Source organism: Montipora capricornis, chromosome 11 (genome assembly GCF_036669925.1).
Source record: "Montipora capricornis isolate CH-2021 chromosome 11, ASM3666992v2, whole genome shotgun sequence".
Taxonomy (NCBI): domain Eukaryota; kingdom Metazoa; phylum Cnidaria; class Anthozoa; order Scleractinia; family Acroporidae; genus Montipora; species Montipora capricornis.
In genome coordinates, this window is record NC_090893.1 from 6926988 (window position 1) to 6941987 (window position 15000).

At 39.2% G+C, this 15000-nt stretch overlaps 1 protein-coding gene across 4 annotated transcripts in view; it reads left to right on the top strand.

Moving 5' to 3' along the window:
• LOC138023871 (phospholipid-transporting ATPase ABCA1-like) overlaps nt 1–15000 on the top strand; it is an 80874-nt gene that overhangs the window by 37617 nt on the left and 28257 nt on the right. For all 4 annotated transcript variants that reach the window (XM_068870956.1, XM_068870954.1, XM_068870955.1 and 1 more), the window contains 7 exons: nt 1–74; nt 281–404; nt 3239–3559; nt 4014–4218; nt 6161–6324; nt 6891–6998; nt 13964–14286. The exon at nt 1–74 is cut by the window's left edge and continues 103 nt beyond it. In XM_068870956.1, the coding sequence (XP_068727057.1) occupies nt 1–74; nt 281–404; nt 3239–3559; nt 4014–4218; nt 6161–6324; nt 6891–6998; nt 13964–14286 (1319 nt within the window). The remainder of the gene's footprint in view (nt 75–280; nt 405–3238; nt 3560–4013; nt 4219–6160; nt 6325–6890; nt 6999–13963; nt 14287–15000) is intronic.

Sequence of the window (15000 nt, forward strand, 5' to 3'; positions counted from 1 at the left end):
ATGCTAAACGAGTCAGTTGACGAACCTGGAGTGTACCTGCAGGAGTTTCCCTATCCATGCTATGTTCAAGACAAGTAAAAATGCAATTTTTCTCTTTGAGAGTGATTTTTGCCACAATTAATGTTTTCTGGTAACTTGTTTTGATTCCCCAAAAATGTGCCTTGCTATTGGTTTATTGTTTAACCAATAAACCAATAGCAACTTGCTTGCAGGTATCACTCATTTTAATTGGTTTATTAAATTGTCTCTGTTTATTTTGATTGATCAATTCTTTGTTTAGGTTTGTTCGCTTTATCGGTGGGATCATGCCTTTGGTTAAAACATTAGCCTTGATTTTCCCTGTAGCGATGATAATCAAAAGTGTGGTTCATGAAAAAGAGCGCAGACTCAAGGAAGTCATGAAGGTAAGATGTACCAAATGACAATATCCTTCCTAGCTAGAAAGGTTACTGCAAGATCCAATTTAAGGCGTTTTCTCTTATGGGTACCTGAAAAATTCCAGTGGCCTCACGGGATTCGAAGCCATGACCTCTGCAATGCCACTCAGATATGATATGGAGCCACTCAGTTGGGAGCAGGTCAACTTGTTGGGCTTGTGTTCTTCCGTGAAAGGAAGTAAAGTTTAACATACCGGTATATCTTTAAAACTCCACTTGTGGATGAAATTAAGGGAGAAGTTCCTTGCACTTAAATGGACAACTAAGGAACTGTCTCGTATAGCAATTGTCTGTTCAAAAGTGTAAATTTATTTCATTTTTATAATTAATTTTATTTAATAATGGTTTGTAACATAAAGTTCCAAGTGTTGATTTTCATTTAGAGAGACAAGGAGGGAGAGTAGGGAAGATGGCTGAGGTTTGTAATTGTTAGAAACAGCTGTTGGTCCTCCTTATTGAAGTCCAACACTTGACATTGTGCGAATTGATCAAGACACAACAATTTGGCATGGTGTAATTAGGCCTAATAAGCAGAATGTCACTTTTATTTCTGGTGATCAAGCATACCTACTGTACTTGCTATGCAGACATTTCTGGAATGACACTTCCATTTTGTTTTTAACTAAACATGAGTTAGTCAAATTTTCCATATGCCAAGGGCTGTGTCTCTGTAACCCTTATTTTCTCTTGCTTATTATTTGGAAAAAACGTGAGACTGTAAAACTAGCCTCAAAAAGAGGCTGAATGGTTCTTGTCGACTTTATTTGCCATTAGCCCATTTCAGATCACGTAACAGTCACAGAACAACAAATTATTATTGGTCTCTAATCTTTTTCTTTCCTGCCAAACTCCAATTTGCAAATTTGCAATCAAGCAATTCAGGGAATTACATTCTATACTATATATGTGACCGTCCATATGAAAAGGATGCTTAGACCATTTCTTCCCAAACGCGTTTCAAAACAGTGTTCCAAACAAATTTAAATGCGTTTCAAACAGTTTCAAACATGTTTCAAATGCGTTTCAAAAAACAGCGTTTCGCTGCGTTTCAAAAACAAGTGTCACATTTCATTGCGCTTGAAACAGAAGAATTAGCATGTGCATAATTATATTATCGGTCGGTTCTTCTGCATGAATTGCCTTAGCAGTCTTTGTAATTTTGTCAAATATGAATGAATTTCACTTCTTTTTCGAAACGTTTCTGAAGCTAAATAATTTCAAGATCTTTGAAATGGAAATGAACGAAAGTGCGAGTGTCTGTTTCTTAGCTAAGATGCCAGAGGTTTTAATTTCTCTTAGAGCGACGGAATGGCGAGTCGCGAAGTGGCGAGAAAAACCGGCCGCTTCGCCTGTTCGCTCTTTAGTATTTCGCTCTGATCTTTCGTCGCCCAAAGAGAGCGAAAAACCTCTGGAATCCAGGGTAACCAGAAACCCTGCATTTCAGGAGGATTAGTGGATAACGAGTATATTTTAGTCAAACGTGGGAGAGATGTTTCCAATATTTCTGTCACATCCTTGTCATGCAAACACAGACCTTGCCCAGAAGGCTTTAACGACGCTGAGAAGATCTTGCTAACTTTAAGAGCTAGGCTTTTTGTCAGTTAAAATAATGCCTTCACCGTTTTTTGATATTGCTATTTAGAGATAGGCGCTTTGCTTTGGAAACAGCGTTTACTTTTTACAGTGAATTGTCACGCGTGGCCCGGCAGAATCGGCAAGATCTCTTCGCGATCTCCGAAATTTGATGGCAATCTCGGAAGTCTTTCACAAAATCTTGCTTCAAATTGCAGTTTTTTCTAAAAATCAATGCCCTATGTGTCGTTCATACGTTAACAATGATTCTTTTAAGGAAATGGAATTACAAAGTGCGCTCTGTCTAAAATGAAGAGAACGCCCACGAGAATTCAGAATCTCAACAGTCGAACTTGAATTCTTGTTTCACGTATTTCAAAATATTCCTGTTACCGAGTTTATAAGATCGACTGTGAATTTGGAAAGTGGTTTCAATGGCAGAAGTTTCGGAAGTACTATAAGGATTTAAATGTTGGCTTGAATGGAAGTTACTGATTTTCGTGAAGGTAAGCTTTGTAGTCACGCAAACGGCTTCGGAGTTGCTGGTGTTTTTCCAGCTGATTTTGTTTCATGCATCACTTCCACATGCACACTTTTACACGCAAAGCCACGTTTTATGCATTGAAATGTCACTGGCAACGCAGACACAAGGCAGACAATGTTTCCACGGCTATGTTTCCATGATCAAATTTTCTACGTGACTGTTATTTCACACAACAACGCACAAGGTTTCGCTCGTTACTTTTAACACTGTCATTTTTCAACAGCAATATATGCTGCTCCTCGGCTTGTTAGAAAAAAAAACTCATCCACGTTGTTTTCTGATTAACTCATAAACAGGTAGGCTTCAATAAAACAAAAGGGTACTTTTAAGAAACAAATGAAACGGAAAATTACTCCGTGAATTCGCTACTGAAATAATTTGCTGCGACAGTAATAATTATGTTCACTGTTGACAGATGTAGCACAGGTTGGCTTTTCAAACACAGATAAAAATCTTTTACTGCGTTTCAAACACCGTGGGTTTCAAACAGTTTCAAATGCATTTCAAACAGTTTCAAACGTGTTTCAAACGCGTTTCAAACACAAACGCACTCGAAACGCTTTTTGGTTAAGCATCCTTTTCATCTGGACGGTCACATATTATGGTGACTAAAATGGGAAGTAAAACATTACAACTTTGGGCAGACGGTGTATTCAAACACTGAAGTGTAGTTTCTTGTTTGCAGGTCATGGGTCTTAGTAACGGAGTGCACTGGGTGGCGTGGTTCATCAACAGTTCAGCTCTTATGCTTGTCACCATCTTACTTCTTGTTGTTGTTCTTAAATTTGGAAGGATCCTTTGGCATAGCAATGCAATGATCATCCTCTTATTTATGGTGGCATATATGCTGGCTACTATTATGTTCTGCTTCTTGATATCTGTGTTTTTTTCGCGAGCAAATCTTGCTGCCGCCTGTGGTGGATTCATGTTCTTTATGAGCTATCTCCCCTATGTGTTGGTTCGTTGGTTTGAGGAATACATGTCGACAGGACAAAAGGCCCTTGTGGTAAGACGAACTCAATGTTATTGCTTTCTCTGTTCCAATAAAATTGGTGACAATGACAAGGAGTACAATGGATTACTTTTTGAACTGTAGAGACTTCACGACACTACATGGGTTCGACTCCTGCAAAGGAGCTATCAAATTTTTTTCTGAATATCCTCTTGTCAACATCGGAATTCAAGGTAATATTTCTCACACTTCATTTTATTTACCAGGGTTGATATTTGTCATCTGCTCCATAACGACCAGTTTATGTTTTATAAGTGGTTGAAGCTTTTTCCCAACCTCATTCCCAGGGTCTCTCTTTTTTGTCTCCTTTGAAGAGAGACCCTGGGAACAAGGTTGCCTTTTTCCAATCTGTTGTTGAGGGTAAGAAAAACAATCCAACTTTAAAATAGCTGACCTTTACTTTCAAAGCTTGACCTAAGTGTAGTGCATGTTTTGATTCATTTTCCAGAGCTTGTTGTCGACAACTTCTTTTGGCATTGGCTGTAACTATTTAACTCGGTATGAGGAACAGGGAGTGGGTGCCCAGTGGTCCAACTTGTTTAGTAGTCCTGTGGCTGGCGATGGCTTCAGTTTGGGTTTTGTAATAACAATGATGTTTATTGACGCAGTCATTTATGGCATGCTCACTTGGTACATTGAAGCTGTTTTGCCAGGTACGAGTTTGCCACAACCAAAGTTTATAATGACCTTCCAAATGACCTTTGTAGCAAACAGAATTGTGTGTGGCATTTTTTATACCTCTGTGATTTATGATGAAGACAAAATAATGCAGAATTGTGAAAGTATCATGGCAATGATTATGTGATTCGGTGACGGTGTGATTTCGTGGAGAATGTGAGTTGTTAATCATTTGATAAGTCACATAGAACATTGTAACTTATTATACTGTAGACTGGTTAAAAAAAAAAAAAACTTGGCTCTGTGGAATTCCAGTTGACTATGCAGATTGTGCATCCCTACCAATTAACTACTCTGTTAGATTCTATTGCCTTCATTGAGATAATTGGGTTTGCTGCTAGCTTTGATATGACGTGGCCTTGTAAAAGCCACGCTATAATAGTAATGGAAATTTTACTTCCTTTATTTATTCTTAACCGTTAAACCCATAAAGCAGCCCCCACTGACAAGTAAAATTAGACAGAGTGAAATCTTGGTGTCGCTCTTGGGAGGGAAAAGGCCAAAGGGTTTTTGAGTGGACATGCATGTTGTTAAACTTAACTATTTATATGTTACCTTAACTCATGCACAGTACTCATCGTCTTTTGGTAACATGTTTTGACCACTTTTTGCCGGCAAAATGGATCCAGAAATATCTTGATTTTAACAACAAAGGGAAATGGAAACTCTTTATAGACTTCTTTCTCAAAAGATATGATGTTAATGTATTAATCATGGGAAATTTGAATGAATGTGATGCTGCCTCGTTGGAAATAGAGGGTCGACCTCTTTGCCAAAGAACTGTTTGAAATTTGGGCACGTCTCAGCTTCCAAAAACAGCCCTTAGATCCTTTCCATTTGCCAATATGGCAAAATTCTCTGATATGAATTCATAATAAACTTTTTTTTCCATTTTGCTATTAAAAAAATACACAAGGCCAAATATGCTGTGAAAAGTGATTTTCTCCATTATCAAAGTGTTGTGAGTGCAGTTTCAAAATTAAAACGATTACCAAATGGTGAACAGGCACAAAGGAACACAGGTGCACACACATAGGAAATTTATTAGCATCCACGGATTCCTGCAAGACAGCTTACATGTATAACATCCTTATTAAACAGGCAGCTTCTATACCACTCAGAAGTCAAAGTAAATGGTTGTCAGATCTTTCATCGCAAAATTTAGGTGATATAGATTGGCAAAATACATATAATTTGCCATTTCTTTGCACTTGTGAATCCAAGTTGCAAGTATTTCAGTTTAAGTTTTTGCATAGAAGAATAGCTACGGAGAACTTTCTTTTCAAAATTGGTATCGCATCTGATAATTTATGTACTTTCTGTAATCACTGTCCAGAAACTCTCCTTCATCTCTTCTGGGAGTGCCGTCTTGTACAAGTCTTCTGGAAAGATATCAGTCATTGGATTAACAACAATCACTGCTTCTCTAATGTGGTCTTCTCCTTTTCATCCTGTTTAGGCTTTGTTGATAACCCATCTAATTTACTGTTTCATCTCTTTCTTCTTATATGTAGATACCATATCTGTCCAAATTGATGCACTGCATGTTGTCACAGTCTCTTTGCATACAGAAATTGATGATCTGTTTATTTAGAAGCAAAGAAGCGCCACGCTCTTAAACATGGGTTTTTGATTAAATTTAAGACAAAATAGGAGCTTTCTTGCAGGAAGTGAACTCCTCATTGAACTTCCCTCTTTGGAGCGGCAAGGATTGGCAAGAGTAAAGTAGTTTCTTCTCAAAAAAATAATAATAATTAACAGTTTGGAAGCGCATCTTTTTACTGTATAGATGTGTGTGTATGTTTAGGTAACATTATCTGCTTATCGATGTAATTAAAAGAATGATTGCAATAAAATTATAAAATCAAATCAAATAAAAACATGTGTGACCAAATGACACTTCTTAACCTGTTGCAGGTCAGTATGGTATTCCAAGGCCGTGGTACTTCCCCTTTCTGAAGTCTTACTGGTGTGAAACGACTAGCAAAAATGTTGTTGAAGCTCATGCGTTTGGTGAACAGGAAGGCAAGGACATCCATTCGAGAAATGGAGCAGTTTCCTACAGATCTGGAGGTGGCATGGTAAGAGAACTTAGACCAGCCTCTTTCAAAATGGCGAGCACCTTTCAAGTTGATAATGAGCACTAAGTGGGTACACTGTGCAGAAATAAAATCATATCAAATTGTAGGTGAGTTTTGGAGAACAGGCGGAAAGCAGAGTTCCAAGAGGATATCTTCGTGAAGCAGAGTAGAGAACCAACAAGCTCCCCGCATAATTATGACACTGAGTCCAACCCAGGCCACATTGGTGGGAGGCAAATGATCTCACCATTGCACCATCCCCATGTCTGGGGAAAATAAAAGCAATAGCAAAATAGAGCGCATCACTGAAGAATGGAATTAAGTTCTCTGCAGAGCGTGTGTACTGTCACGGAACGCTCACCCCATGTTGCTGAAATACAGATTCTTCGAATCCAAAAATCAGCCGGAAATTTTAAAAAACGTGTGGTGGTTGGTATGCTCTCAGCTGGCTGTAAGGGCAGATTGAAGGACAGACATTTGTAAACGTTATTTGTAGAGACATGGTTATCATGGTTGTTGAAAACAAGGCTTGATTAAATAGTGTTTGCCTGACATTCCGTTTACAGTCTGATGGTATGGGCGAAGCTTCCTTTCGGCACTCTGAAAGAGATTGCCTGATGGATAAAGAACCTACTCATCTCCGCTTAGGATGCTCAATCAAAAACTTGGTGAAGGTAAGAGTATGCTGTATTGTAGCTGCAGGTAGCAAAAGGTGCTTTGGTTTGTGTTTTGCGCATGTTTTAATTAAGAAAAAAGGGAAAACCCTCATCAAGAGGTTTTCATTTGAGTGGATTGAGCAAAATCCACTTGCCAATCATAGCTGATGCAGGCAAGCAAATAAGCCAATTAATCTGAAGGCATGGAAAATACATGCAGTTGGGCTGAAGCGCAGGAAAACACCCTTTTCTGTAATTGGCTAATAGCCCATTCACACGTAAAGTGGCTCCCATTGACGAGTAAACTCGTCTGGCATTAGCCAGAGCAAAATCTATAAGTCTCACTCTCTGGAAAGAAAGGGATAACAGGGTACAACACTTCTTATCCACAAGACGAGATGCTTGTGTGAAGCATACACTGGGTTGCCTGTGGTACGGCTACAGAAAATCAGAAGGCACTGAATTGTGTGGTATTGAAATACAGCATTCCAGTCTCTGAAGAATAACAAATAAAAGAGAAGCGAGAAACATTGGCTTCTGGGCTGACATGTTGATAATTTTCAAGTTCCCTCACAACTTCGTTTTACCACAAGTGTGCCCTCTGAGCATCTGTTGGCTTTCTAATACTAAAGTTCACTGAAGTTAAGCCCTGCCGGGCGGGGTTAGTGTTTGGATGGGAGACCAAAATAATGTACCCCTCTTAAAACAGAAGCATCGGACCGAAAATACTATTAACTCTAACAAATGCGAACTCAGCAAGGTACAGATCTTGTTAGCTTGCTTTATGCAAAACAAATATTGATGAAAAAGCAAATAACTATTGATAAACAGTTTTCAGAAAGAGCAGAAGGAAGTTTCCCGGACGGTCGATCGAGAATAAAATATTTACGACATCAAAACAACATTAATTTTGAACCGTGAATATAGAATATAAAAAGTTACGATCAGCGACAAACATTTTGGGAGATTTTTGCTACGTTCAAGTAAATTGCAAAATCGAAAGTGACATGGCCGGAATTCAGCGGGCGCCGTGATTAAGTTACCGCTGTATGTTTACTCGCCAAACAGTGAAGCATCTGTGTCAAATGATGGCAAGATACCGGGTTTTTGTAAGTTTCTTTTTCTGTCAAGTGTTATAAAGTTTGACAACGAAATGAGCGAAGTCAAAACAAAGATCACAATCGCCCAACTCTTATTTATGCAAAGTCAAAATTTACTCTCCAAGACACGTACGACGTTATTTATCACCAGGTAATTCCATCATTGTGGAAATAGCAGCGACTTTATTATTCATCTGCGTCACAAGTTTTCACTGATTTTGGGGCTCATTTTGTTGAAACTCAAGCACGCTTCCAACAGGCCTGTGAACCCTTCCTGCTTACAGAGCAATACTAAAAAACTTCTCCCATATCACATTTCAACCTTAAGCTCGAAAATTCAATACACAACATGATATTATAATTCACAAAGGCAGAAAATACCACAGAATCCTTTTCCAGCGAAAATTTTATTGAAACAAACAACATATTTGCTCTTAGAGGCGAAAACCTCTTCCTATTTCATTGCGTGCGTGAAGACAAGAAACTCAATTGTGTCAAATTACCATGTACTTCAGTAACCTGTGATCAGGCCCATTTTTAGCTTCGCCCATATGTTCTCTTATGTCGTCGCTCGCTAAAATTGGGCCTGACCAAAAAGTCTCTCAAGAATTCCGTTTGGTCGGCCAAATTTCGTGATCTGATTGACTGTTGAAACGCCGGAAGTGAAAATGCCATCGTAATTGCGCGGAGCTCTCGCGAAGTCCTCGAGACTAATCCGCCATGAGTGTACGAAGAAATTTGCTCCCTTTTGTTCTTACAATGCCGTGGACGGTGTAACTTGATTTTATTTGTATAAATGGAGATATGCCATCTGAAATATCTCATAACTTGTCCAGAATCGGGTTTGAATCTCTGGAACGAGTGAAATTAGCGATTCCGTTGTCGAGCTCTGTGGCCATATGGTTGAAAGTACTTTGGCACAAACTTCCCTGATGTTTTGAAAGCTAAATAGCTGGTTCTTTCAAATGGCAATGAAAGCCGATGCATATTGGTTTCCTAGATGAGACAAGGGACATATATATCAACAGGAGGAGATGCCGATAAAATCGCAAGTTACACGATTGCATGTTTTGAATATCTGTGTATCAAACGGCTTTATTTATTTACTGTACATGACACGGTTTGTTTGCAAACTTCATAATATTTCCAGTTGATTTAACTTAAAACTCGCACTCCAGAAACTAAAATGGCATGTTTCCAGAGAGATCAGTTGTACAACAATAAAAGAAACTTTGCGAGTGCATCTTACTGTTCGTACTCCATCAAAAAATTAACAGCCAAACTTATCATGATTTTACTGCGCGCAATTCTAGAAATAAACTGCAACTGACGATATTACCCGAAAAAATCACCAAAGAAACCTTCATGGGCAAACACGTTAAAGGAATAATGTATTTCTCCTTTTTTTTTCCTTTAAAAATCTATTGCCAAACCGTCCAACGACAAAATGCTAGGTTATCTCAATTACAAATTTTAAAAGATGTAAGCTTAAACATTGCATATTCAGTGAAGTTCGGAGGGAGAATTACACCGGCCTTTGCCGCAATATAGCGGTCGAAAACATTCCCCATGGTTTATTTGTTTTTCTCAAATTAAAGCCAACGGTAACTTTCGAATTCGTTTATGATATTCCTCTCACGGTAATTAACTCTGGTCAAAACAAAATAGCGTAAATCTGCCGTCCACGCGTGTATTGGTGTAATGGCAGTAAATTTGATTGGCCGATGAAGGACATGTCAATCAATCAAAAAAAGTGGGCGGAAGGAATTTCGAAGAGGAATTTTTTCGTTTCGCCAACTCCACATTACGTACCACGCGAACCTAAAATAGAGCCTGATCGCAGGTTAGTACTTCAGGTAAATACTGCTCACTTTGATTTCGTCTCGACGGGCGATAGATTGTTGTCGAGGTCCAGTACTCGTCGCTTTTGAGATTCATGCCTAGTTTATCCAACTGACTTTCCATTATTGAGCTCCATAAGGGTATATTTTGTTTAAGGATCCACTAAAACGCCATTCGCGTTGCATGACTTTCGACGCCATTGCAGGCTAAGTTAATGATTCTACTGTGCCCACCAGAGAAATCTACGCAGTTCCACTACCCTCTCGATCCTAAGAAAATACGCCCAGAAGGCTCTATACACAAAGACACCACTTACCAGGGGAGTGACAGGCAAGACTTTTACCGACACGGAAAAAAAAAAAAAAACTAAAAAAAAGAAAACAAACAAACTAAACGAAGACCTCGACTGGGTTTGCCTTATAAGGCAACCCAGTAAAAAAAAAGAAAACAAAGAAAACAAACAAACTAAACGCAGACCTCGACTGGGGTTGCCCATAGGCAACCCAGTAACAAGGAGCAGTTTATAAGAACAAATGCTGCGACTGTCAGGCCACTTTTATCGATGAGACCGAAAGAAATTTGAACCCTCGACTGACTGAACTCAGCGAGCGACGAGGAACGATGACATCATCAACACTGCTGAACACCATCTACAGACAAACCACAGAAATGACTGGGACTCTGCTGAATATGTTATCTACAGCACTAACTACTACCAACGGATCGTACTGGAAATCTGGTTTACAAACTTAGAACAGACACCAATAAACCGATGCCTACAATGTCCCGCACCCTACAAACTTCTCATTGACGACAACAGATAAACAACACACTGATTTACTTTATCACAGTACTGCCCGATGTATTCTACGATACACGTACAGACCTTAGACCTATAGACGGATCGAAATGCACCAATCACTGTTTAGTCTTCACAGCCAATTACATCTAGGTTCAACTGACATTCGACAAATATCATCACGAATAAGTTGACCAATGACATCTGCTCCCGGAGTTTTTATAGTATTTACTGACGTTACACAAATCACTTGACCCTGACAATGACTTCGGCTCTGGTTGTCGAAACATCAGTCAATGTCATTTCAAACAGTCCTTCTCAGGACTACACTCACCCGGACGATCTTACGTCATTATGATGTGACTCCTCGATTCAAAGCATTTAGGACAATAAGGTCAATAGCTGAAAATTCACTTTTAAATTGAGAATTTGGGCGTAATCTTCTTGAATCTTTTAGCTTCTTCCCTTCACGGTTCCATTGGACTTGCGACCAAGTTTCTTTTGTGAACATTAAGATGGGTTACCTGCGGCAAAACTAGCTCAATTTTTGTCATAAGCCCAGTTTCAAAACTACCGTGCCAAACTGAATACAACAGAATCATGTTTGACGCAAGCATGGCAGGGCGGCGTTTTGAAAGCAATTTAGCTCAGCAGGTTGAATACAGTTTGGCACGACTACTTGGATAGCACGACAGACCGTGCCATGCCTCATGGCTGTGGCTTGACTTGCTATGAAATGGTGTCCTCTTGCGGCCTAACCTGCGATCAGGCGAACTCTTCTTTTAGACAGGGCGCGCCCTCTCTAAAGAAAAGTACGCCTGATCGCAGGTTACTTGCGGCCGAACTTAATGCGTAGTTCATTTTAATGTATTTTGGATTGTTTTGCAATGTTGCTAGGCTGAAGTGAGTTTGTCATTTGAAACCACTGCTATACTTCAGTCATACACTGTCGGTTCAGATTGTTTTGAGTTTGGCATGGCAATAGGGAAGATATCGTTGACGTCCAACGGTGACTCCCATATGGAACACACGGGGATGCTAGTCGGAAATTTTAAATTTAACCCCTGAAGGAGACCATCTGGGCGTGGCTCAAGCTTTTTGTGACTCCTAAAGGAGACCAATCTGGGCGTGACTTAAGCAAATTTTGACCTTGGCGGCTTAAAATATTGGCGCTTTGCCCGAAACACCCTAAGCGAGACCAAAATCCAAAATTTACACCCCTAAGCGAGACGACGAGCATCCCCGTCTGTTTCATATGGGAGTACCCCCCCCCCCCCCCCCCCCCCGGGCTTGCAAAAACTAACCAAAAGGTAATCAACAGGTCCTCACACGTTCGTACGACGAAACAGATCCTTTTCTGAGGTTAAAAACCTGGCTACTGGCCTAACTCTTCTTCCTACTTTCCCAACCGCGAGAAAACCGCGGTAAATCAGCCATCGCCAAAAAATGTTTTTTTTTTCTCAAAAAATATTTAAGTTAGGGGAAAAAATACATCATTTTAAAGCTAAGAAAATAAGCTTTCCAACAGCATATAACTTATTTACAGAAAACTGAAACATTTTATAAAAGCGAAAGTTGAACGAAAAAATTTAAGAAAAATAACAGTAAAATATGTTTTCTAGGCAAAATTTGGTCATTTTAGCGTTGATTACGAATTTTTGGATGCAAAACTAATATTTTCTGCAATTTATCTGCCTTCTTGGACATAAATTCGACCGAAAACTGATAAGGCACGAATATTTTTAGATTTTTAGGAATAATAGATAACGTGGTTCAATGCGTAATGTGATAATGCGATAAAAGTGTCAAATTTGCGACCCATTGCTAACGGCAACGGAAGCGATCGCATTACGAATAATTAACCTCTGTTGCCAAAAACCACTCAAATAACCGGTCAGTGTAAAACGCAGACTGCAGACTGCAGACCAGGGATAAAATGCAGACTGAGGGTAAAATGCAGACTGCAGACTGTGGGTTAGTAAAATAATAATGAAAAAAGAGTTATAAGAGTGTTAGTAGCCGTTTGTACTTTCACACTGAAACCCCAACACAGCTCCCATCGCTTTGGTTGCCCCACCGCATGTTTTATCGAACTCTGTAAGAATTGAAGCTGTTTGAATCCTTGTTGTTGTTTGAAAAAGGACAGTTTCGTTAAGTGAGTTGCTTTTAGGCAAAGAAGTCACCACCCCGTAATTCATATGCCCAAGATACTGGGTTTTTGTAAGTTTCTTTTTCTGTCAAGTGTGATAAAGTTTGACAATGAAATGAGCGAAGTCAAAACAAAGATCACAATCGCCCAACTCTTGTTTATGCAAAGTCAAAATTTACTCTCCAAGACGTGTACGACGTGATTTATCACCAGGTAATTCCATCATTTTGGAAATAGCAGCTACTTTATTATTCATCTGCGTCACAAGTTTTCACTGATTTTGGGGCTCATTTTGTTGAAACTCAAGCACGCTTCCAACAGGCCTGTGAACCCTTCCTGCTTACAGAGCAGTACTAAAAAACTTCTCCCATATCACATTTGAACCTTAAGCTCGAAAATTCAATACACAACATGATATTATAATTCACAAAGGCAGAAAATACCACAGAATCCTTTTCCAGCGAAAATTTTATTGAAACAAACAACATATTTGCTCTTAGAGGCGAAAACCTCTTCCTATTTGATTGCGTGCGTGAAGACAAGAAACTCAATTGTGTCAAATTACCATGTACTTCAGGTAAATACTGCTCACTTTGATTTCGTCTCGACGGGCGATAGATTGTTGTCGAAGTCCAGTACTCGTCGCTTTTGAGATTCATGCCTAGTTTATCCAACTGACTTTCCATTATTGAGCTCCATAAGGGTATATTTTGTTTAAGGATCCACTAAAACGCCATTCGCGTTGCATGACTTTCGACGCCATTGCAGGCTAAGTTAATGATTCTACTGTGTTTTAAAGAGACGGCGACCACCGAGATCTACCCTCTCGATCCTAAGAAAATACGCGCAGAAGGCTCTATACACAAAGACACTACTTACCAGGGGAGTGACAGGCAAGACTTTTACCGACACGGAGAAAAAAAAAAAAAAAAAAAAAAAAAAAAAAAAAAAAGAAAACAAACAAACTAAACGTAGACCTCGACTGGGTTTGCCTTATAAGGCAACCCAGTAATAAAAATAAGACATCATAATTTTCCTTTTGACAAATTTTCAAAAGAAAATCCTGTAAGTTCAGTTCACTTTGCTTTTTTAGATTTACAAGGACGGCAACAAACTAGCAGTGGATGGGCTGAATCTCAATCTCTACGAGGGTCAAATCACTTCATTTCTCGGTCATAATGGCGCTGGAAAGACCACCACTATGTCTGTCCTAACTGGCCTGTTTCCGCCGACTTCTGGGACTGCCATCATAAATGGCTTCGACATCCGAACGGATATTGATTTGGTTCGGAAGAGCCTTGGAATATGCCCACAATACAATGTGCTGTTTGACCATTTGACTGTGGAAGAGCATTTGTGGTTTTATGCATCGCTCAAGGGAATGGCAAAGTCGGAAATCCCTGAAGAAATCAAGAAGTAAGTAAAGCCTCTGCTTATCATTTTCTCTGACTCTTAAGATCCTTTTTCGTATTGCTGTTCTTGTTAGCTTTCTTAAGGAACTTGTAAGGAGAATTTGTCAAACGACAAGATGCTTTGTACTCTGGTGTGATAATTTACCTTACACAATTCTTATGCTTGCAAGCATTGCAAGGAAAATGTGAGGAGACACTACATATTGATCACTACTGCAACTTTAAGGATTAATCCAAGGGTTTGTCAGAATGGCTGGAATATATATAATTATATATATATATAAGCGTGAAACTCAGAGTCACAAAAAAGTTATGTCTTATTGATAAGTTCAACCCTCAGATATACTACGCTCTGTGAAACACATGGAGCACTCTACCGCAAGGATAGACTATACTCAATATATGTTGTAGTACAATTTGTTCCTTTGGTACAATTTTTTCTGAACTGGTACAGAATATATTGAACTGGTACAATTTTAATTGTACTGGTTTATTTTTATCAACTGTCTAAAAAAGGGATTTTCCTTTTTTTGGGGTGTAGTTAAAAAACAGGGGCGTGGTTTTTAGGGGGTCTAAAACAGAACATGTTACTTCTTTTTTTTCTTCTACTTTCCTACCCCTCCCTCATCTTCCCCATCACCTCTATCCAACCTCCCTTTCTTTCACAGTTCTTTCCCCCCTTACTTTACAGGTGGCCCCCCTCCTTGCAAATGCCCAC